The 26,257-nt window shown below is 34.9% G+C and overlaps 1 protein-coding gene across 9 annotated transcripts in view; it reads right to left on the bottom strand.

Annotated features, from left to right (window-relative positions):
- The window catches only part of NEK1 (NIMA related kinase 1), a 237,355-nt gene that overhangs the window by 80,024 nt on the left and 131,074 nt on the right, over positions 1-26,257 (bottom strand). For 7 of the 9 annotated variants that reach the window (XM_086703869.1, XM_086703870.1, XM_086703872.1 and 4 more), the window contains 7 exons: positions 20,224-20,307; positions 19,708-19,795; positions 19,169-19,242; positions 18,499-18,594; positions 4,429-4,560; positions 2,461-2,526; positions 2,153-2,381 (listed from right to left, as the gene is read on the bottom strand). In XM_086703869.1, coding sequence (XP_086559995.1) covers positions 2,153-2,381; positions 2,461-2,526; positions 4,429-4,560; positions 18,499-18,594; positions 19,169-19,242; positions 19,708-19,795; positions 20,224-20,307 — 769 coding nt within the window. The remainder of the gene's footprint in view (positions 1-2,152; positions 2,382-2,460; positions 2,527-4,428; positions 4,561-18,498; positions 18,595-19,168; positions 19,243-19,707; positions 19,796-20,223; positions 20,308-26,257) is intronic. The other 2 variants (XM_086703871.1, XM_086703874.1) reach the window with 1 other exon arrangement.

Below are 26,257 nucleotides of genomic sequence, written 5' to 3'. Positions count from 1 at the left end.
AATGAACTGATATTAGAACCACAGGCCACGGGAGGCAGATAGAAACTTGTGACCTAACTGGGTCAGCTGCCTGCTAAAGCAAAAATATGAACATTCTCCACAGGATTTAAATAAGGCCTAGAGTCTCATAAGGGAATATTCAAAATGTCCAGGACATATTTCAAAGTTACTCAGAAAAAGAAGAACCAGGAAAATTTTAACTCTCATGAAAGATGGCTAATGATTAATAATGAGCACAGATATAACACAGATATTGGAATTATCTAACAAAGATTTTAAAAGTTATTATAAAAATGTTCCAGGAAATAATCATGATATGAATGTACTTTACGGCAATGAAAAAATAGCAAGTCTGAGAATAGAAATAGAAGGTTTAAAGAAAATTTTAATCAATTCAAATTTCAGTGTGCCTAAACAAAATTTTATTGGAAACAGCCATGCTAATACCTTTGCATATTGTCTCTTGCTGGGTTTACACAACAGTGACAGAATAGAGAAGTTGCAACAGAGCTCCTATGGCCTGCAAAGTCTAAAATATTCACTATCTGGCCATTTACAGAAAACATTTGCTAATCCCTGCTTCAAAAACTGTTCTCTGCATTCAGAATAAGTTCATAATGTTTGAGAGAGCCAAGGTACAGTACCCTTCATGATTTGCCCTGCTTACTTCTTCCATGGCTTTTTACTTGCCACTCTTTGTCTTGACTTCTGAAAGTTAGTAATCCATGCTGAACTATACCAAGTTCCCTGAATTACACACCCTCTCTCACCTGGGTCCTGGATACTCTACGCCTACAATATTTGGTTCAGCTTTTGGTTTAGCTAACTACTTATCCCTCAGCTCATCCCTTTTTTCAGAAATCATTTCCTTGGCTTCCCCAAGATAGACTTATGTCCCGACACATTCTGGCAGTAGCCAGGATTATTTCTAGTATATTCCTTGTGAACTATAATTGCCTCTATATTTGTCTCCCTTTCCACTAGACCCTAAGCTCCTTAAGGGGAGGGACTATGTCTCAACCATTATAGTATCTTCATTGCTGAGGAGTGTGCGGCATTTAATAAGACTCCATGAAGAACTACTGAATAAGTAAACAAAATAAAAGACACCACAGGTTGGATTCTTTGAGCTTTTCTCCAGTGCAAGAAAGAATTCTATGAAAAGAGTCCATTAAAAAAATTACTTAAAACTATATTTTGTTGAGAGGCTTAGTCGGTTAAGTGTCTGACTTTGGCTCAGGTCATGATCTTGCAGTTCATGGGTTTGGGCCCTATCAGGCTCTGTGCTGACAGCTAAGAGCCTGGAGCCTGCCTTGGATTCTGTGTCTCCCTTTCTCTCTACCCTTCTCTTTGCTCTCTCTCTCTCTCTCTCTTAAAGATAAATAAGCATTAAATTTTTTTTTTTAAAAATATTTAGTTGGTTGATAATCAGACTTGCCCTTTTAGTACGTAAGCTCCACAAGAGCACAGGTTTTTATTTATTATTGTATCTCCCTCTGGTGCATAGGACAATGCAAGAAAATGGTAGCTGCTCAATAATTATTGCTGAATAGATGAATCATTAAGTGAGATATTTTCAATACTCCTGGCTAAATACTTAAAGGACCTTTCTGAGATTCTGTCAAAGGCTGCCATTTTGGTTCTCATCAAGAATTATTCCTGGTAAAAGATTAATATAACATAGTAGAAAGAGTTAAAGTAATACAATTTACATATGTATCATTAGTTCCTTCTCTCATACCACACACTTTTGTAATAAAAATCCTTGCTACTCTTTTTTTTTTTTTTTAATGTTTATTTATTTTGAAGGTGAGAGAGAGACAGAGCATGAGCAGGGGAGGGGCAGACAGACAGGGAGACAGAGAATCCAAAGTGGGCTCCAGGCTCTGAGCTGTCAGCACAGAGCCCGACGTGGGGCTCAAACCCAGAAGCCATGAGATCATGACCTGAGCTGAAGTGAAATGCTCAACCAACTAAGCCACCCTGGTGCCCCCAAATCCTTGCTATTCGTAAGGTTGAATAGTTTTCTCCATTTTTCACATACAAAGAAATTTTCCAGCCTCTCTCAATCCCTCTAAGTGTTTGTTCTTTCAGAGTATTCAAGTTTACATGTGTGCTAAACCAAAACAGATTATTAAGATTTTATACATACTTTCAGTTGCAGAGAAGGATGTGTCCAATGTTAACTCATCCAGGGGAATCACAAGTTGCCCTCCCGCCTCCCATTTCTTGCGATCAGATGAAACCGATTTTTCCTTTTCGGGCTCTTTGGCATCTTCACTAACGACCACTTCACATGTATCAGAGTGACATTGCTTTCCTTTTTCATCTTCTTGAGCTTTAAGATTTTGATTTAATCTACGGAGTATTTCTCGCTTACTCTGAAACAGTTAAAAAGTTATACTTTAATATGTATACAATTAAGTAAAATGACTGAGAAAGTTTGAAAATTGTACCTACTGAAATAGCATTGTTAGTCTTCTGCATGTCTTCTGAGGTTTCCTGGGTATCAGTTAAACTACTGTCCTATAAACACAGACAGTTACAGAGTAAGAAATAATGTTATTTTAAATGCCTACCTTAAAAACTTTCATATTTTTGTTACTTTTTGTTTTTTATTAAATTGTTCCTTGTGAATTTTTTATTCCTGTAAAATGTTAACACAGATTCCTTCATTATACTTAATAGCAGAAGGGCCAATTCTCAATTATTTGTCTTATTTTTAGATTACTGATCACATATTTAACTAAATCCTCTTCCTTTTTGTCATCTGATTTTTGGTAATTTTATGTCAATGGTAGAAATAAAAAGAAAATTAACTGATGTACTCTCTTAATTGGAGCTAGGGAGTTTAGTGGATAGAGTAACTCAGGATAGGCTGTATTATTTTGAAATTGTCTTCATGTTTCATGTACATATATTCCTGCTCAGCCATACTACTAAACATAATTGAGAACTGGTTTCTCTCAGTAAACAAAGAGAGTAACAGTAATGAGTTCTGAGTCCTTTATACCAACAATAATATAAATTCTGTCTTTGATTAGTATAATCATAGTGATCTAGACCAACTCGAATTTTTAAACGCTCGCAAAGACGAAATTAGTAGTTATGAATGCTACGAGAGCAAAAATAATCTGAAAAATGCAGAGTAAGAAACAGCAGTTTTCAAAGTTTTAAGTAGCAATATTTACCAAGACAACACATAAAGAAAAACCATTTCATTACATAGATTACCTCAAATTTTGTAAGATTTGAGGAAAATACAAAAGAGTATAGTGGTCAGTTTTAAAGTAATACATGTAAATGAGACAAAGAGCATTTTACCCCATAAAGTAGTCAGGAATTAGCAGTTGCTATAACCAGAGAGATGAACAGCTACTTGAGATGTGAGACTGGGTACCAGGAAGGAAACCACACAGTGGTATCTAAAGTTGAAGTGAACAACGCAGCACACGCAAAGTCGTTATCAGAAAGAAAAAGAGACTAAACCTACTTAAAGAACAGTAATTTCTTACACGAAGTTCTTGAGAGTTACCAAGAAACTTGTATTTTCCTACTCAGTCTTATTTTCAAGATAAACACAAAGGCTATAAAAAAAAAATGGTGTATCAGTAACATTAGTGTTGTCTGCAAAAACTTAATGAAACTCAGCCAGCAATGAAAAGGCAGAGACATTAATTAATGAGATAGGAGAGAATCAGGTTAATGTGTTACATGATTCAGTAGACTTCTCCCTTCTCTGTGTTGAATTCTGGGCTGAAATCCCATACCATGAGCCTATTTCCTTTACTCCACAACAGAGTTTTCACATTTTAGACGAATACCTGACACATACTTCCAAGTTTAAGCTTTTTATTTGCCCATATTTCTTTGTTTCATTATCCATTTGGCATGACAGAGATTTATAAGTAGAAGGGAAAAGAAATAATTGATGGAGTAAGTGCAATTATACTGAATCTTCCAACATTTGTTATGCTAAAGATTTTCAAATAAATGTAAACATGCCTTGGATTTTATTCTTAGAGTTAATTTAAGCACCAAAGAGACATTATTTTTTTAAAAAATGAACCTTTCTTTAAAAAAATGAAACTGTTAATTGTGAGAGTGTTTGTTAATGTTTGTTCCATTACAAATGTTTGTTGCACTATTTTCTGTACATTTTTATATATAATTTATTTGTTCAATATTCTTTTAAAGTGAAAATGAGAGACAATCACTTAAATCTATTTTTATGTATTAAGTGGTCCTAGATATAAACCTATCAGCAATGAGGCTCCAATACCCAGAGTAAACTATACACAAAAATCTTAACAAGTAATTTTTTTTAGAAAAAATTTAATGAAACACTAGGAATTAATGTAATTTCATTAAATTTAGTCCTTCTAATAACTTTTTGCTTTGAGGAGTTCTAAATTTTAGGGAACTTACCATACCCACTTCTTTCAAAGCTGAAGTCACAGAAATAACAGATTTCATCTGTTGCTTTGATGGAGAGCCACCTGCTTCAGGTTGTCCCAGTGGCGGAGACATATCAGAACTTTTAACTCCTTTAGCCACCAACTATAATAAAAAATGTAAATACATTTGCAAATTTATATTTGTATGAAGAATAAAATGGTATTTATCAAATCACTGTTTATCTACTCTATCCAAAGTTACGGTTTTTTCATTTCTCAATTTTTATTGTGTAAGAAAATGTGCTAGGTCTGAGGAAAGATCAGAAAAGACAGAACATCTCTGGCCTGAGATGTAAACATAATCAAGTCTCATGTAGTACTAAATAACTCCTTTCCATTGCATTAACAATGTTTAATAATTTTTTTAAAAAAAACCTGATTTCTAAAAGATTATGACATCAGTTCCTCCACTTTAATTTTAATTCATTACAACATCTGATGGGAAGAAAAAATATTTTACTTATTAATCTTAAACTTGAAAAAGAAATGCTTGCGTAATCTCTAAAAGTTTGAACATCAATCACCCAACATAAGAGCCCTCATTATAAAAATGTCAACATAATGGAAGAATGAAAGAATGGGAGAATGGGAGAAATGAAGGTACAGGTAATAAGATTTAATGTCATTAAAAATATCACAAGTTATATTCAAACATGTGTCTTTTTTTATCTTGCTGTTTAGACTTTAAACAATATGAAATAAGACATGTTGAACCACTGAACCATTTATCAATATAAGGAAATGGCATTTACAGGTATGCTCATGGTAACATGACAGCAAGTCTGTTCCCTACTTTGTTCTCCTTCAAACCAGTAAACAAATATTTCTGGTGAGTATACATTTCTGGTGAGTATACATTTCAAATGCAACACTTACTGAGCACTTGTAAATATAAGGTAGCAATTCAATTATATTATCTAGTCTTCTGAACTCTCATTTAACATAATACCTATGTTTTTCAAAAGAAGATGGAAACAGCCATCACAATACTGAAGAACAAAGTTCAAGGAATGATAATACGTAATTTCTTCAAGTCTTACTATAAAACCACAGTAATTAAGACAGTGTAATACTGGTGAAAGAATAGACAAATAAATCAATGGAATAGAACATAACTCAGACCCAAACGAATAGAGCCAAATGAACTTTAACAAAGGAGCAAAGGCAACTCAATGGACAGGAGTTGCCAGGAGAAAGGACAAATGATACTAGAACATCTGGACAACCCAGTTGTTCCCCCCACCCCCAGAAAAAGGATCTCAACAAACACTGACGATACACCCTTCACAAAAATTCACTCATTACAGACCCAAACATAAAATGCAAAGTTATAAAACTCCTGGAAGGTAACATAGGAGAAAATCCATATGATTTGGGGTTTGACAAGACTTTTTAGATACAACACCAAAGGCAAAGCCGGGAAAGACAGAATTGATAAGCTGGACACTTCACTAAAATTTAAACCTTTTGCTCCATGAAAGACACTGTCAAGAGAATAAGATAAACCACAGACTTAGATAAAGCATGTGCAAAAGACATGAAGACTTAAATCACTGTTAATTAAAATATACAAAGAGCTCTTAAAACTCAACAATAAAAAAAAAAAAAAACCCACCCAGTTAAAAAAATGTACTAAAGATCTGAACAGACACCTCACCAAAGAATATATACAGATGGCAAACAGGCAAATGAAAAAAATGCTCCACATCCTAGGTCATTTGGGATTTGCAAATCAAAATTTTTTTAAATCTTTTTATTTTTTTTTTTTTTGAGAGACAGAGTGTGAGCAGGGGAGGAGCAGAGACAGAGGGAGACACAGAATCGGAAGCAGGCTCCAGGCCCTGAGCCGTCAGCATAGAGCCCGACGTGGGGCCCAAACTCACAAACCATGAGATAATGACCTGAGCCGAAGTCAGATGCTCAACTGACTGAACCACCCAGGCACCCCTGGGAATTGCAAATTAAAACAATAATGTGATACCACTACACATCTACAACATTGGTTAAAATCCAAACCACTGACCACACCAAATGTTGCTGAGGAGGTGGATCAACAGTTCTCATTCATTTCTGATGGGAATTCAAAATGGTACAATGGTTTGGGAAACACTTTGGCAATTTCCAACAAAACTAAACATACTCTTACCATGTGACCCAATAATCACAATCCTTGGTATTTACCTAAAAGGGTTTAAGACAGATGTCCACACAAAAACCTGTATACAGATGTTTACAGCAGTTTTATTCATAATTGCCAAAACTTGGAAGCAATCAAGATGTCCTTTAGTAAGTAAATAGATTTTTTTAAAAAAGCAAAAAACTGATACATAATGGATTATTATTTAGTGCTACAAAGAAATGAACTATCAAGCCATGCAAAGTCATAGAGGAAACTTAAATGCATATTATTAAATGAAAGAAGTCAATCTGAAAGGCTACATACTGTATGATTCCAACCATATCACATTCTGGAAAAGGCAAGACCATGGAGACAATACAAAGATGCATGGTCACCAGAGGTTCGCAGGGGAGTGGTAGGAGGAATGAATAGGCAGAGCACAGAGAACTTTTAGGGCAGTGAAAATACTCTGTATGATACTGTAATGATGGTTATATGTCATTATACATTTGTCCAAAGCCACAGAATGTACAGTACCAAGAGGGAACTGTAATATAAACCACAGACCTTGGGTGATGATACATAAATGCAGGTTTATCAATTGTAACAATGTACAACTCTGGAGGAGGATGTTGATTAATGGGAGAGGCTATACATGTGAGGGGACAGGGGATACACTGGAAATATGTATCTTCCTATCAATTTTCCTGTGAACCTAAAACTACTCTAAAAAAATTAAGTCTTTATTAAAAAAGGGCAGAAACATTGCTCTAATCCATAGTTCAGCACCGTTGAAAAGTATACTGATATTTAAGATGTTATAAATAATTTTAAAAATCTAAAGCTAACACAGCTGGGTATTATCTGGGTGTCATCTTGAAAGATGACATAGAAATATTTTGAAACTTTACCATGGTCTTCCTTCCATATGGTATATTCAAAAAAGGTAACAAATTCTGAGGAAATAGAAACAAGTTCCAATTGGTTCTGAAACACTAGCAGCATTTTTAGAGAAGTATATTATTTCTCTAGATGATTATTTTGAAGGAAACACATTAATCTGAATGTACAAATTCTATCATATTTATTTAAATCAGTAATTACTTCTCTAATCACATATCATATTTATCCACTGTATAATCTTGTGAATGTTTAAATTCACTTAAAGAAATGATTTCTGCTATTTTAATAAATAAACTTGATGTGATTTTTGTGAGAAAACAAATATATAATATTTTATAAAATTTAATCAACATATTCAAAAATGTATCAAGTGTCAGGGTGCCTTGGTGGCCCAGTCCGTTAAGCATCCAACTCTTGATTTTAGCTCAGGTCATGATCTCACAGTTCAGTGGATTGAGCCCTGCATTGTGGGACTCTGCACTGACAGCATGGAGCCTACTTGGGATTCTCTCCCCCACTCTCTCTCTGCCCCTCCCTCACGTGAATGTGCATGTGCACACTCTCTCTCTCAAAATAAAACAAAAAAATATTTTAAAAAATATGTATTAAGTGCCAAGCACAGTGCCAGATAACGGATATCCAAACTGAAAGACACATGGTAACTATGTGAAGTGATTTGTTAACTAACCTTATTGTAGTAATCATTTCATAGTATATACCTATGTCAAATCATCACATTGTATATTGCATACTTAACACAATGTCACACAACTATATCTCAGAAAGTTGGGGAAAAAACCCAGTATGTTGTAGACCAGAACTAGCTGCAATAATTTTCAAACAAAAGACAAAAACAAAACAAAATTGATGATTTCTCTCAAAGGATTATAAACTATAAAAGAAAGGGAAACACATAAATCTATCAGTATGTTACAGAGAAATAAAATGAGAGAGATGTGTGCTAAATGGTCTGGGAGAAAAACAAACAAAATAAAACCAGAGAAGGAACTAACTCCTGGGAGGGGAGAAGGTGAGAGTGACCTTCGTAGAGTAGCCAGTTTGAACAGCCATTCATTGTTTAAGAAGGTCATAAAATACAGTTCAAGTAGGACAGTTCTACACTCAAATCCCCAAATCTCACTGACTAGGGACCTGTGATTTTTCATTGTTTCTAATCCTCTCTCAACTTCAAACTTTTTCTCACTAAAATGGGAATGGTGTGTACTCATTGTCTCCTTACTGCAGGGATTAAATGTGATAATTTATGTAAAGTGCACAGTTGTGTGCCTAATAAATGGTAGTAATTATAGTTCAGCAAACATTTATTTAGTTTCTACTAAGTAACGTTATTTGGCTTAAACACTGAAACTACGATTTTAGACCCTAACAAAATGAAGAAACTGGCTTTGCCCAGAGCTAGTTTTTAATCTCCAGAATGCAGAATAAAAACAATAACTGCCCATCTATGCATAATCAGAGTTTAAAATTTTTGCATTGCATAAGGTTGTTTTTTTTTTTAATTTACTGGTTTTGAGAGACAGAGAGAGTGCACGTGAGAGAGTGTGCATGCACATGTGTGCACAATCAGGGGAGGGACGGAGAGAGAGAGAGAGAGAGAGAGAGAGAGAGAGAGAGAGTCATAAGCAGGCTCTGCGCTGAGCACAGAGCCCATCATGGGGTTCTATTTTACAATGGTGAGATCATTACCTGAGTAGAAATCAAGAGTCAGATGCTTAACCAACTGAGCTACCCAAGTGCTCCAACACTGCATAAAGTTTTATGACACAGAAGTTGGTAAGAAGCAAAACCTGAGGGGTGCCTGTGTGGCTCAGTTGGTTAAGCCTCTGACTCCTGGTTTCAGCTCAGATCATGATCTCATGGTTTGTGAGCTCGAGCCCCACATCAGGCTCTGCACTGATGGTGCAAAGCCTGCTTGGGATTCCTTCTCCCTCTGCCTTGTCCCCACTCATATTCATTCTCTCTCATTCTCTCTCTCTCAAAAATAAGTAAATAAACTTTTAAAAATGTTTTTAAAAAAAGCAGAAATCTGAAAGACAAATAGTTGCCATCATAAATTCAAAAAAGCCTAAGATTTTTAAAGAATGATCGAAAGAGAATTTAACTGTATAAATAAACAGGAGAAATAACATGTATTTAACTAACTTTGCTAAAGAATAAAACCAACTGCCTTTCTCAGCCTATGACATAATTTTCATTTATGCTTTTAAAGATTATTGCAAAGTTATTTCCAAAATTACTATGCAGATGCTTAGACCTTAAGGAAACTCATAATAAAATTAAAAAGTCACCCATACCCTATAGTTCCAACTTACTGTATTTCATTTTTTATACTTTTTTGATGCTTATGCACATACACACATGATTCATATACAATTTAAACAGGGTACTGGCATAACTCTCTAAAACTGTAGACATGTGGCCAAAGAAAAATTTTGCAACCTCTAGGGAATACTTAGCAGATTTATCTTTAGTTAAGAATGGCAAAAGCCACATAAGGGAATTGAAACCCCTTTATCTTGACTTTCTATTCTTAAATTGTGAATGTTCTTAAATATATTCTTAAATTTTTTATATGAAATAGAGATATTTCTGTATTAATCTCAACCTTAAGAGAAATCTAAAGTAACAGAGACAAAAGTGTTTACTGATAAAGTGCTATGAGTTAAACTGGTATGAGACCAAAAATAATCAAATTCAGTACAGTAGGGATTATGCTAAAACATGGAAAATCTCTACTAAATTCTCTTCACACTGTTCATTTTTGTACCTACGTAAGCACATCTTTTAATCAAGAGAATATATTTTTAATGAAGAGAATGACACATATTACTATTAAAAATGTGGTTTGTATTATATTAAAATTTGTCTGGCTGCCATATATATGGTTAATGACTGGTATATAGTCTAATACCTAAGATACCTGATTCATTGTGTAAGAGAAACTTATTGGCACCTTCATAATAATGATCTTCACCAGCCTTCAGTAAATGGTTATTTTTCATAACCAAATATATACTAACCTCTCCCCTGGGTCAACTAAACTAAACAGATCATAAGAACTTGAAATAAAAAACACACAAAGAAACCCAGACATAATGAAATCTAAACCAAAGAATACAGACAAAAAGACTGCCCTACTAACTCATCCAATTACTTAGTAACAAAACTATATCAGTTAACAAAAATGTAAAGGTAATTCTAGTAACTAGTGAGATGTCATTATAAGCCCAGGTAACACACACCACTAACTGATCAGTACAACAGGAGCAGGGCCTTCTATGTAAGTAAACATCATGGATATATTTTTTATAACCTGGATGTTAAGGCTTTCAATGTGAACCAGATCCCGAGATTTTAAAAAAATAACATATTTTTAAATTGTTAAAAGAGAAAACACTAGACTGAGTTAATTCAGAAAGTTGATCCAATATGATAAACAATACTAAAATTAAAAAGAAAACAAAACAAAGTTTTACATAAGATAAAAAATTAAAACCTAAAAAAAAAATCCAAACAATTTTGTTAAAATTGATCACCCAGTTACATGTAGTATATATATTTCATTCTAAACAGTTTTTCAAAATTAAACTTAAAAAAATACTGCAACAGAAATAGAACAATGAGCTGAAAGTTTCATTGTGAAGTTAAAAAAATAAACTGCTTTAGGAGCTATTTTTCCTAGCCATTTTCTCACTAAGTTCATAAATTCAAGACTTTTCTACATTGCTTATATCTCCAAAAAATGTTTTTAACTATCACTGTAAAATTGCTTCTATTATATCTGCTAATTGTATCTGTTTAATTTTGCTAAAAAATTAATCAGCAGTTCCACCAAATGACAAAATGCAAAATTTTACCAAATAGTGAGGCCAGGTTTATAAACACATGAAACTGTTTACCTATTCTTGAAACACATATAAATACAAATACTATTTCATCTCTATATGCTGAATGATTTAAGGATTTAACATATGTTAGGAAAATATTAAAAGGCCTGACTACATACATATTTTGACTATAGAGCAATTTCATACATAATTCTATATAGCTTGAAAATAAATGGTCAAATTTTATCAAATTTACATTTAGGTTCTCAAAATCTTACCTTTGAAGAACTAAAAATATATTTTTATCTGAATAACTTTTCTGAGCTAGTATTGCTATACTCTATTTATAGGAATGTCTAAGAATAAGAACATTCCAATATGGCCACCAGGAGGAAGTATGTCTCCACCCTTAAAGAAGCTATATAGAACTGTATGGCAGGTCCAAAGAAAAGAACAAAGACATAAACAGAAATGAAATACACAAGAGCTAAACACAATGAAAAAGGAATTCCTCACACTCAAAAATAGTCTCTCACCAAGACAGAATTTCCCTAATTCTACTTTTCATTTAATTTTAATTATTAAATGCACTGCTACTCTTAAAAAACTCAATCTATCTTTTTTATATTTCACTCACAATATGAGTCTATATGGTTGACTGAAAAAGGCAATACTGTATTATTTGGGGGAAAAAACCCTATTACCACACATGAAAATTATTCTTCATATTAAAGTCCTATGTTTTATTATAATTTTTACAATGAAATATGTCAAAGACAAAATTTTTAAAAATGGGTCTTACATACCAAAGAATCAGAATAATTAAGGCAGTGATTTTTACCATTTGTTAGATCAAAGATACTTTGATAATCCAATGAAAGACATTTGGTCTTACTTTAGAAAAATGCATCAACATATATGCAATCAAACTAAATTAACATTTCAGGAAGTTAATAATGCTAATTCTAACTGTGAATAACATGTTAACCACTCCTGAGTTAGAGTAACACTCAATAGGGAGGCCTGGGTGGCTCAGTCAGTTAAGAATTTGACTCTTAATTTTGGTGAGTTCGAGCCCTGCACTGGACTCTATGCTGATCTGTGCGCAGACCACATGGAGCCTGCTTGGGATTCTCTCTCTCTCTCCCTCTCCCTCTGCCCATCCCTGCTTGCACTCTCTCTCAAAATAAATAAAACAAACATTAAGAGTAACAGTCAATAAATAAATACAGATATATGAAGTCCCCATACTGCATCTAGATTATGTTAAATTAGAACTTCTTTTAAAATAATTACTGGGTAAAATAACTTTAACTCATTTTCTAGAGATTAAACTGAACTTAAGTACTTATATTATGAAGACTTTTTCTAAGCAATTTAGATAGAACAATATTAGAGATCATGCCTTTCATTTAGGAGATAAGGAAATAAAGGCCCACAAACAGAAGTCAGCTCCCCAAGAAGGCAAATTCATTGGCAGAGTTGAGACTAAAAATCCAAGTATTTGGATTCCCAGACTCATTTTTTTTTCTCACTACACAACGATGCATTCAGTAAACCAATATTTGAACATTCCTCCACACATAATTCTGAAATGTCATGAGCCACAGATTTCCCAATGCATTTATTTGTGTTACTGTTCGCCTGATACCATGCTAGCATTTTACAAGGTGAATCACGGTTCTTTGGTTGAAAGCAACAGAAACTAATTCTGGGGGAAAGGAGGAGGTGGGTAGGGGAAAGGAGAAAAGAAAACAGAATGGTAAGTAAGATTATAAAAGCAAAGGGAAGCCCTCTAAAAAGAACAGGAACCAGAGTAGCTGCATGGATCTAGGTAGCAGAAATGAATTCATTGTTTCATCAGGTTCTCTTATTGGATTAAGTAAACTTCAAATCCTGTGATATTCTGCTCAAGCTTCAAGCTCTGGGAGATGATTCAACTGATCTACATTCTATGACCTGCCTATCCTTCAGCTAGAAGAAGCCAGAATACCTTGTTTGACAGTCTTACTGAAACAGCAAACAATAAAATAATTCCCCCAAATGAAAATGGGTTGCTTGCCTATTGGACCTCAAAAGTCAGACTCACTACCACAGTTTAATGCTGCCACCATAAAAATACTTCTGAAAGAACCTGAGGAAATACAAAGTTGTACAATACTAGAAACTAGTATTCTCTATCATTAATAGAATCATAAAAGCTGTCATTTGTGTACACTTTAGAACTAAGACAGATCTACCATTAACAAACAAAATACAGACAAAAAAGTGGGTATTTGTACTGGTTTACATCCCTTAAAAGAACAAGGACTCTTTGCATTTTCTGGGACTGTATTTTATTTATATGAATGCTACTGAAAGTGTGTTGGATGGGTTTATGAGCTCTAATCAGCCTTCTGGAAGTAGAGAAACCTGGCTCCAGTTGGTTATCTGTGGAAACAGAACTATGCTATTATACAGCTGCCTAGTAATAAAAGCATTATATGAGAATGTAGAGCTCAAAGCTGAATCACTGTTGGACATAATTTGTAAAATGTACTTGTTAACATATAAAACCTAACATGCTTCCAGAGATGCTCCCTGCTCCCCTCCCTCTGCCTCTTCTACCACCATTACCACTACCACCTGTGAAACTTCTGCTCCTTCTGCTTAGGGAAAGTTAGCTTAATGCTAGGAAGGTCATCAGAGGAGCAGCTTTGAAATAGGGGCTCTCAACCTAAGAGGCATCCTGATTCTCTTTGAATCATATCCTGCAGACCACTCTGAAACATTGTTTTAGTGTATGGGACACTTCCAACAGGGAGCATGATTCCACATTGATCTCATGATGTGTCTATTTAAATGGATGAGATTGTGTGGCAAGACTAAGAATAACAACATTCTGAGGTAGGCAGAGATGGGAAGTGTGTTCACCAGAAGGCATATAGGTCTATATGGCAGGTCCAAAGAATGAGACAATGAAAGAAATGAAATACACAACAAAGAGTGAAATGCAAAGCAGGAGGAACACATGATATGCAAACTATAGTCTCTTACCTAATCAAAGAACAGACTTCCACAGGTACGATGCCTGAATTGATGCTAAGAAATATGCAGATTGAGGACGCTGCTATGATAATTTAGGTAAAAAATAAGGTAAAACAGATCCATTTACAACTGTAGGACTGTAATCCAGAGACGTCAATGAAGTATCGAGCACCAATGAGAATAAGAAGGCAAAGAAATAAATGAAACAGTCAACCCAATAGGTAGATTTTATACACTGATGCTGAGTGATCAAGCAAATATTTATACTGACTCTTGGACAGTGGTTATGACCTTGATGAATGAGCAGGGCATTTAAGAAATAATGCTATAAAGAGAAATTGGGCTTTTGAAAACCATTATACAAGATGTACTTAAGACCACATTAAAATTTTTTCAAATTTACTTGTTTTGAGACAGAGACAGCATGAGTGGCGAAGGGGCAGAGAGGGAGAGGGAAAGAGAGAATCCCAAGCAGGCCCTGTGCTGCCTGTGCAGAGCCCGATGCAGGGCTTCAACTCTCGAAACATGAGATCATGACCTGAGCTGAAATCAACAGACACTTAACTGACTGAGCCACCCAGATGCCCCAAGACCACATTTTAAAGGTGTTTGTGGGCCGTTTTCAGCCCACCAAAAGCAGATTTCAGGAAAGAAATGTAATTACAAAGCTCATGCTATGTTTTCTCTGATATATACTAACTTGAGCTGTTGGAAGTATAATATTCTGAATCACTAAAATGAGCAGTCCCTACATGACTGGGAGAAAAAGAAACATTTCCCATTGATAAATGTACTACTTGTATATCCCCCATGCCAATCACAACATGAGTTAAGACACAGCCATTCACTTTACCTTGGGGGAAAAACACAAGGTTATACATAGTTGGTACAGTGGCAGGTGGCTATATAAGCCTGCTGCCAAGATAGGCCTATGCATGCATACTGACAGCAGTTGATATGGAGTAGCTGACTCATCTCTAAGACTAAAGGGAAATCACATAATCAAAGCCATGCAGACTGCTATTATAAAATACTCTGATGCCCCCATGTAATTTTGCATAATGGATCACATTTTAAAAATAAGGCTGATTTGCACTAAGCATAAGCTTATCATATTTAATGGATATATTACTATGCCAATCACCTTCGGGTGCTATGTAGACTGCTAGAATAGACTATTAAAGACTAAACTAAAAACTCTTAAGGTCAATTGCAACTGTGGTATCATAGCTGAACACAAGGATGATAGCAGCAGGTGTATCATGAGGAAAGCTGACTGAAAAAAGAACACACAGGGAGTTTCATACCAATTCATCTTGATATAATCTCTGCCCTACTGTGCAAATCAGCACAGGATGAAACGTCCCTGTTCCTTGTGTTGAAGATACAAACCCAAGAGAAGAAAAGCAGATTGTTCCCAATTGCTATATATGTATGTCACCAAAAGTAGGCTCGTACTATTTTCCAGATGAGGGTAAGCTTGAAAGAGATTTGGGTAATAGAAGAAATCATTGGCTCTGACTATGAAGATGAGTTATTTCTACTTCTGACAAATTTGGCTGCCAATAAGTTAGCATGGTAATTATTTCATACTCTTGCCCTATTAATTCTATATCTATAATAAAGGAAAGAAAAGAGGGAATTCAGGAACACCAGACATAAAACATTTAAAAAGCACTGCAATCTAAAGCCAGGTAAATTTTGTCAATGGTCCAGGAGATAATTACTAGATACTCTTGAGGAAGATGGAATACATTACCACAGTTACTGTTTCACACTCAAGCCTTGTCCAGGCTATGTCTATAGTCAGGGAAAAAAAGGGGGAATAAGATAAGATTTCCTGACTGGTGGATTTTTAAAACACATTTCTGATAAAAACTGTACAACCTAGAGATACAATTATATTCCTTATTATTTTTCCACACATAACAGAGAAATGATTAAACTATTTCCATTAAAAACAGGAACAAAATATTATCCACATTGTTATTTAATGTTGTCCTAGAAGATCTGGCCAATTTAATTAAAGTAAATAATAATATAAGGTACAACTTAAAGAAAGCAGGGGAAATTAAGGTGTCGTGCATAAGAATAATGACTTCAACACTGGGCGGACCCAGGTTCAAATCCCTGTTCCATACTTACTGGAATTATGACCTCATCTAATTGTTTTATCCTTTCTACATCTGCTTCAGAAAGTTGTAAAGATTAAGCAAAGCAAAACATGTGCAGTGCTTATAATGTGCATGGCATACAATAAACTGTAAGGGGGCACGTGGATGGCTCAGTCAGTTAAGCATCCAACTTTGGCTCAGGTCATGATCTTGCGGTTCGTGAGTTTGAGACTGGCATTGGGATCTGTACTGACAGCTCAGAGCCTGGAGCCTGCTTTGAATTCTGTGTCTCCCTCTCTCTCTGCCCCTCCCCCAATCATGCACATGTGCGTGCTTTGTCGCTCTCTCTCTCTCTCAAAAACAGACATTAAAAAAATAATAAAATGTAGGAATAATTGTTATGATGTATATATCATGACTACCTGCAAATGACACAGCTGCATACTAAAAACCCAGAAAACTAACTGAGAATTGGTGGAACAGGTAAACTCATTCTATAGCAAAAACCAATGATTTCTCCAAATATCAGCAATAGTATTAGAAAAAAAAATAAAACCCTGTAAAACAGAAATTTACAATTATGTACTATCAAGAAATCACCTTTACAAGAAATGTAACAAGTTTGAGCTTAAAATGATCAAAATCGTGTATAAAAGAAGAAAATGAGTAAATGTAGAAAATGAGTAAATGTAGATGCCCCAGGATAAGTTAATTTGTAGGTTTAAGGTAATATTGATAAATGGGAATGCAAGCTGGTGCAGCCACTCTGGAACACAGTATGGAGGTTCCTCAAAAAAACTAAAAATAGAACTACCCTACGACCCAGCAATTGCACTACTAGGTATTTATCCAAGGGATACAGGTGTGCTGTTTCGAAGGGACACATGAACCCCCATGTTTACAGCAGCACTATCAACAATAGCCAAAGTATGGACAGAGCCCAAATGTCCATCGATGGATGAATGGATAAAGAAGATGTGGTATATATATACAATGAAGTATTACTCGGCAATCAAAAAGAATGAAATCTTGCCATTTGCAACTATGTGGATGGAACTGGAGGGTATTATGCTAAGTGAAATTACTCAGAGAAAGACAAAAATCATATGACTTCACTCAAATGAAGACTTTAAGAGACAAAACAGATGAACATAAGGGAAGGAAAACAAAAATAATATAAAAACAGGGAGGGGGACAAAACAGAAGAGACTCATAAATATGGAGAACAAACTGAGGGTTACTGGAGGGATTGTGGGAGGGGGGATGGGCTAAATGGGCAAGGGGCACTAAGGAATCTACTCCTGAAATCACTGTTGCACTATATGCTAACTAACTTGGATGCAAATTTTAAAAAATTAAAAATAAAATTAAAAAAAATGTAATATTGATAAAAATTCCAATAGAATTTAAAAAGAAAGAAAAAAGAACAAAAATTACCCAAAAATGTGTCTGGTAAGGAAAAAGAGAGCATGTAACTAAGGCAAACACTGTAAAAAGAAGAGTAAAAAGGAAATGAGGAAAGAACTCTATCAGAAATTTAAATATATTCTAAATCCATAATTATTAATACAATGAGGTGCTGGCAGACAGAGTAATGGAGCAGAAGAGAGAGCCTGATGCATGTATACTATAGATTCATTCTCTAGCATATATAAGAATTTAATATATATAGGTATTTATATTAATATATAAAAGTAGCTTTATAAATCAGTGGCAGAAGGAAAGTGTAGCCATTAAATGATGCTGGGTCTTTGATTAGGTACTTGGCAATAATAAAAACTAAAATGAATAAGTAAATTAGGTTTTCACCATAAATCAAATCCCAAAATAACTTCCATACTGATCATCCATAAATATGAGAGAGAGAGCAATAGTGAGGGAAAGTGGGGGAGGAGAGAAGAGAGGGAGAACAAATGAGAATAAAAAATGGGAAAAAACAGAATTACCAAGTTATAATGGTGATATACTATCCAGTAGGAGATATAAGAACATTAACATGAGTAGGATCAAGAATATGAGTTAAATCTTACATGCTCTTCCCATACTTTCTTTTCTCTCTCATATGCTTCCTTTCTCTTTCGTTCTAATTGTTCTTTTAGTACAGCAGCACGTGCACTTGCTTGGGCCTGAAAAAAAAAAACCAATCAACAAAGTTAATTACCAGAAAGAAGGGCATAGGTTTTTGTTTTTGTTTTCCCCCACCAAGTCTATAAAGATACTTATTAGCCAAAAAAGAAAAGTTTGGTGGGAGGGAGAATTTCCAGAGTAAAAATATAAGCTCACTTTATATCCCTAGCACCTAAACCAGGGCTCAACACACAGCAGCTCAATGAAAATAAATGCAGGCACATTCTAATGGAAATACAAATGTAAAAGTTTTAAACTATGGTTATTATGTACAGACTTTATTTATCTTCAGAGAAATGGACAATCATATTTTTCATTTTTAAGGTTATCATTTATTCTTTTTAAGGTTACTTGTGTAATAGCTTCATACACTTATGTTATGATTTCATCAAATTGTTCCCCATAAATACAAGATATGAAGAGAAGAAGACACTTATTTTTCAGAAACCAAAGAGTGAGGGATAAATAGGAATGTAAAATTAAGGCAAGAGAATAACTATTCAAGATTTAACACAATTGTCTACCCCAGGTTCCAATTTTCTCAAAGAAAATCTGTTTATTTCTAGTCTATACCTTAAGTGCTTCAACTTTTTTACGCCTCACGTCAGCCTCCTCACTTCCTTCTTGTCCTTCAGAACAATCAGCTTCTTTCTACAAAGCAAGTAGATAAGCAAACCACTTAGGACAGAGCCTCAAATTGAGGGCAGAGCTCAGAAGATAATATGAACAGACTAACACTAAAAATATAAAATGGTAAATTGTTCAACACTATTAATTTTCTCTCACAGCTGCAAGTGAACTCTCTACAACTATCAACTCTTACGGACAATGAATGGGAAAAAAAAGACAAAAATAGAATGATATAAAATGTCCATGGGTACTACCTATGTTTTCCTCTCAGAATTCCTCTGGAACAAATGGTCTTATTGATTGTAAATCCAACATATAAAATTTATTTTTTCTCTATGTATAGTTTTCTGATCTTTGACTTTCACTCTCTTCATCAGACTTTGTGTTAGTGTCATAGCATTTTTAATCTTCCTCGATTATAATGTCATTCAATTACTTTTTTTTTTTCCATTCAACTACTTTTTAAAAAGTTATTTTTCAACCTGCCTTTTCACCACGAAGTTTGGCTCTAATCTGCTGACGCTCATTGAAATTCTGCAGTCTTATTTGTCTCAGTCTTGCCAGATAAACCTACAAGGAGAGAAAAAGAACACACAATATTTTAATTTAAAAAAAAATAAACATTTTTATTGCTAAAATTTTTTTTGTAATTTAAAGAAAAGTGTTAATCTGAATACAAGAAATAAAAGTTTTGAAATCTGGTTAATGGAAATGTAATATTAGCTTTCAAGTGTTTAATTTAGATCAACTTATTTCTGAAAAGAAATACATTATGAATTTTTAATTTTATCAAAAGAAAAGAAATTGAACTCAGAATACTGAATATCAGTTATGGGACAAAATTATGACACAGCAGGTCAGTCAAATTATATTAACAGGTCCCTCTAGACCTACAAAATCCTTAAATAATTGTTAAGAATTTAAACCATGCAAGAAAGGAAGGCAATAAACTCAAAAATGGCTATGTGACGGAGGTAGCGAACATGCGGGAAGCATACCTCTTCCTCTTTGTTTCTTGGCTTCCCTCCTCTTGAAGAGCTGGACCTGCCTCCATACATAGCTGCCAGGTTTTGCAGGATTCCCTGTTCATCATTTAATGTACTAAGTTTAAAGAATGACTAAGGCTACATCAGCATCTTACCTAGGAATATCCAGGTGCCACTTTATTTCTTTTGGCAAATACTGATCATTTCTAGCTGATAAACTTAGATAAACCCTGGCATTTTCCTCTATCGATTTAACCAATACATTCAGTGAGAACATTGAAGGAATCAATTAAACCCCAAACATAATTATTCAAAACAGAGATAAGGTATGTTTTTATTAGCCATTTAAGTGATCAGGTTTTTAAAACTACTTTGGAGGTTAGCTAAACCCCAAATCAAAGTTTTGTTCTGTAAAAGTCCAATCATTTCTACAAATTTGTTTACATACTAAATATATAGTATTTACATAATATTAAATATTTGAACTCAAACTCTATACTCAGGAATGTCCTATTACTATACTGCAAATGATTATACTCAATCACAAACTGACATCATTTTTAAACATAGTTTATCATAAACATGGAATTATGTTCTTATCAGAAATTATTAGTATCCTTTAAAAAAGTATCAGATTGCCAAACTATCCATGTTCTCTTCCTTCAGCACACAACCACGCTATAAGATTTTTCCTTAAAAAAAAAAATCCTCAGTGTCTCACTTCCCTATCTAATGTCTTTTTATCAGCTTGCTGAAAGCATACTTTCTACATACATGACCATTCATGACTTCTATTTTCCTGCTTCCTACTTACTTTTTTTTTCCTATTTACTTTTTAACACACTGCAATCTGGTTTCCAATCCCACCATGACTCTGAAAATTTTCTAGGGTCACCACTGACTTCCTAGTTAACATTTCAAATGGACTCTTTTGAGCAAATTTTGCAATTAACATTTCCACTGGAAATTAGTTTGAATCCACAGAAGTATTTTTTGTCTCATAAAAACATATATGTTCGCTGTAGAAAACTTATAAAATATAAATCACAGTTCTACCATCTGAAACACCTAAAGTCTGTTATTCCCTTCCAAATTTCTGTGCATATGTACAAATACTTAAGCATCTTATCTTTATAACACTTGAATCTTACTATAGTTTTTCTGATTTAACCTTAATATTAATTAGCATATTAATTTTAATATTCTGAGTCCCTCCTCATATTCAATATCCTTAAAAACATTATTAACTGACTATATGATATTCATAATACACCACCAAATAGTGTTCTCTAAATAACACACACACAAAAAAAATCTCTCTTCTCTTTCATATTTATATTAGCATTCTCTCTTGGGTTCTTCCAATCAATCTTCACTATTTTTCACAGGCTTTTCTTTTCCTTGGCTCATCACTAATGTCAATATTTTGTCAAGATGCATTCTCTGGTCTTCTTTTCTACTCATTCCCAGGCTGTAACATATGTTGCCAATTCCCGAATCTTAAATCAACGTCGCAGCCCTCTTCTCTTGAACTACTTGAACTGACGTCTGGACAACGCCACTCTTTATGTAGCAAAGCTACTTCAAACAATTTACAAACCTGACCTCATCATTCTTTTTACTATATGATTTTATTCCCATTTCAGTTACTGATCACAGTCAACCACCCAAGTCAGTGAGATGGGAGTTATCATTACTTCTTTCTCTTTTCTGCCAAATACAAATGACTGTCAAATTACCAATCTACCTCATCCGAATTCTCTAATTATCCCCTTAGTTTCTGCCTTAGCTCATGCTCTTTTCTCTTGACTCCTGGATTTCCAAGACCTTTCTAATTTATCATTATGCCTCTTAATCTATTCTATACCCCAGTCTACTCGCTACACTGCAGAGTAACCTTTTTAACAGTCTCTTTCACATCAAAGCCCACCTAAATCTTTCAATGGTTCCCATTATCTTCATAATATAATCCACATTCTGTTCTGATGCATAACAGATAAGGCTGTTTGTGACCTAACCATATCTATTCTCATCTCTGCAATGACCTAATCATAAAGCCTACATTCTAGCCACGACAACTATTTGTGGTTTGCAGACTATGCCATGATCTTCTTAATCTCATCTTCTTAAAATGGCTAACTCTACTCCTCTTCCGAAATGCAAATCAAACATCTCACCCATGGAAAGCCTTGCTCATACCTCTTCCAGTCAATTAAGTGTGACGTGCCATGCCATTTTTATATATACCTTCTGCAGCAGTACTCATCAGTGTATTATAATACAATATAATGGTGGACAGGCAGTATACTCTGATGGTTAAGAACATGGACTATGGTAGACTCCAAATTCTGTCAGTTCACACATTCATCAGTGTCACCTACCATTGCTGACCTTCACCAAAATTACTTGCTGTAAGCTCAGACATAATAATACTGCCGATTCTGTGCATGTACTAGAACAAAAAGCATTATTATATGAATGTGCTCTTTCTCCTCTTCCAGTCTGACAAAAGACTACTGCCCCTCTTCAAAGCAATCTTGGCATTAGCTTATCAGATACTTGAGCTTTTGAGATAGAAGTAAGAGACTAGGAAGGTGAAAGAAAACAAGAAATGGGCAGGGCTGGGTAAATATGTGAAGTGAACTCTGAAAAGATGAATGAAATATCTACAGAGTTACAGGAGAGTGGGTGGAGAACTGAGTACTGCTATAGACTCTTACCTTCCTTTCATGGTATTTAAGAACTTTAAGTAAAAAAACCTGAGTTACTTTGAAGCAATTTTTTTTAACATTTTACTTTGAAATATTATAGATTCACAGAAAGGTAAAATATACAGGGAGTTTTCATGGACCCTTCATCCAGCCTCTCCCAATTTTATCATCTTAATAAGGACAGTACACTATCAAAGCCAGGAAATTGATTTCAGTAGTTATACATGCATAATTGTGTATCTGTGTCAATGTAATTTTATTATACATATAGATTTATGTAATCATCACCATAATCAAGATACTCAATTGTACCATTACTTTAACACTTCACAGACACATTCACTATTCCCATACCTAACACCCATTAACTAATACAAACAAAATTTACATATTAGAATCATACAGTACATATCTGTTTGAGATTCACTGTTTATAACAGTATTATTTTCTTGCAGTCCATTCAAGGTATTGGATGCATAAATCAATAGTTTGTTACACTTTACTGCTAAGTAGAATTCAATAGTATGAATATACCATAATTTGTTCATTAATTCACCCACTGAAGGACATTTGGGTAGTTTCAAGTTTTGGACTATTAGGAGTTAAAGTTGCTGAGAACATTCATGTACAAGTTTCTGAGTGAAAATATGTTCTTTTCTCTGGGACATACATGCAAGAATAGAATTACTTGTTCTTGGTATGGTAAATCCATTTTTAGTTTTAAAGGGCACTACCAAGCTATTTTGCAGAGTGGCTTTAAGTTCTTACTAGGAATGATTGATCCAGTTTCTCCACATCATCACTGGCATTTGGTTTTGACCACTTTTTAAAAAAAATATTTATTTATATTTGAGAGAGAAGGGGTGAGAGAGAGATAGTGCAGGAGCAAGGGAAGGGAGAAGGAGAGAGACAGAGACAGAATCTGAAGCAGGCTTCAGGCTCTGAGCTGTCAGTACAGAGCCTGACGTGGGGCTCAAACTTACGAGCCATGAGATCATGCCCAGAGACGAAGTCAGATGCTCAACTGACTGAGCCACCTAGGCGACCCTGGTTTTTATCACCTTTTAATTTTAGTCATTCTGATAGGTGGGTAGTGATACATTAATGTGGTTTTAATTTGCATTTCTCACATAGCTAATGATGATGAACTGTCTTTCAACAGTTTATATGCTATCTGTATACTCTCTTCAATGAAATCTTTGGCTACTCTTTTGCATGTTTTCTAATTGGATACTCTGTGTTTTTAATGTTGAGTTTTGGTGATTCTTCATGTGTTCTAGATACAAGTCCTTTGTTGAATATGGGGTTTACACATACTTTCTCCCAATCTGTAATTTGTATTTTCTTCCTCTCAACAAGGTCTTTTGCAGAACCAAAGTTTTTAATTCTGATGAAGTCCAGTTTATCAAGTTTTCTTTTTATGGACTGTGCTTTTGATGCCAAGTCTAAGAATTCTTTGTCTAGTCTGAGGTCTGAAATTTTCTCCTTCTTCTAAAAGCTTTATAATTGTATGTTTTCCCTTAGAGTGCACGATCTCTTTTAATAAGAGGTGAGGTTTAGGTCAAGGTTCATTTTTTGCCTATGGGTGGAAGTCCAATTTCTCCAGCACTAATACTAAAAAGGCAAACCCTCCTCCATGAATTGCTTTTGCTTCATTTTCAAGAATCAGTTGGGCATATTTGTATGGGTCTATTAGGGTGTTCTCCATACTGTTCCATGAATCTACCTATGTGTCTATCCCTCCACTAGTACTATACTGTTTTGATTCCCATAGCTGTAAGTTAAGCCTTTTTAAAAAAAAAAATTTTTTTTAATGTTTGTTTATTTTTAAGAGAGCGAGAGACAGAGAGAGAGAGCAAGCATAAGCATGAGCAGGGGAGGAGTACAGAGAGGGAGACACAGAATCTGAAGCAGGCTCCAGGCTCCAAGCTGTCAGCACAAATCCTGTGCAGGGCTCCAACTCACAAACAGTGAGATCATGACCTAAGCCGAAGCCCGATGCTTAACTGACTGCGCCACCCAGGCGCCCCAATAAGCCTTTTTTTCTTTTTAAGGGTTTTTTTTGTTTGTTTGTTTGTTTGTTTGAGAGAGAGCACACGTATGAGCAGGGGAGGGGCAGAGAGAGAGAATCCACACCGGCAGTGTGGAGTCCAAAGCGGGGGACTCAAACTCACAAACCTCTAGATCATGACATAAGCTGAAATCAAGAGCCGCTGCTCAACCAACTGAGCCAGCCAGGAGCCCCTGTAAGTAAGCCTGAATAAATGGAAGAGTATTTCTTCCCACTTAATTCTTCTCAAAACTGTTTTGGCTATTTTGGGGTGCCTGACTGCTTAATTGGGAAGAGCATGTGACTCCTGATCTCAGGATCATAAGTTCAAGCACCATGTTGGGTGTAGAAATCACTTAGATAAAACAAACAAAAAACTATTTTGGCTGTTTTAAGATCCTTTTCTTTCCATATACATTTAATTTTTTTAATTTTTTTATTAAAACAATTTGTCTAATGTTTATTTATTTTTGAAGGAGAGAGATGTAGAGTGTGAGTGAGTGAGGGGCAGAAGAGAGGGAGACACAGAATCTGAAGCAGACTTCAGGTTCTTAGCTGTCAGCACAGAGGCCAAGGCGGGGCTGAACTCACGAGCTGGGAGATCACGACCTGAGCCAAAATTAGATGCTTAACTGACTGAGCCACCCAAATGCCCCTTTCCATACACATTTTAAAACAAGTCTGTCTACATCTATAAAAAATATATATATATATATTCCTGAGATTTTACTAGTAATTGCATAAACACAGATCAATTTAGAACTTGCCATTTTTATTACATTGAGTCTTCCGATTCATGAACATGGTATGATTCTCCAAGTATTTAGGTCTTCTTTAATTTCAACAACATTTTGTCATTTTAAACACATAAATTAGCCTGCATATTTTATTAATTTTTTTCATTTTTATGGAGCAATTGTAAATGGTATTATATTTTTTTGTATTGGTTTCCACTTTTTCACTGTCAATTTATAGAAATTCAGGGGCACCTCAGTGGCTCAGTTGGTTAAGCATCCAATTCTTGATCCGACTCTTGATCTTGGCTCAGGTCACGATCTCTCAGTTCAAGCCCCACGCTCGGCTCTACACTGATGGCACGGAGACTGCTTGGGATTCTCTCTCCCTGTCTCTTCCCCTCCCCTGCTTGTGATCTGTCTCTCTCTCTCTCTCTCTCTCTCTCTCTCTCTCTCTCAAAATAAATAAACTTTAAAAAACTTCAGTTGAGGGGCACCTGGGTGGCTCAGTTTCAGTTTCTGTTTCAGTTTCAGTTCAGGTCATGGTCTCA

The sequence above is a fragment of the Puma concolor genome, chromosome B1, assembly GCF_028749965.1.
Source record: "Puma concolor isolate L17-30 chromosome B1, mPumCon1.1.hap2, whole genome shotgun sequence".
In the NCBI taxonomy this organism is placed as follows: domain Eukaryota; kingdom Metazoa; phylum Chordata; class Mammalia; order Carnivora; family Felidae; genus Puma; species Puma concolor.
Note: the sequence above shows the minus strand (reverse complement) of the source record. Positions and strands in the feature narration are given on the sequence as shown.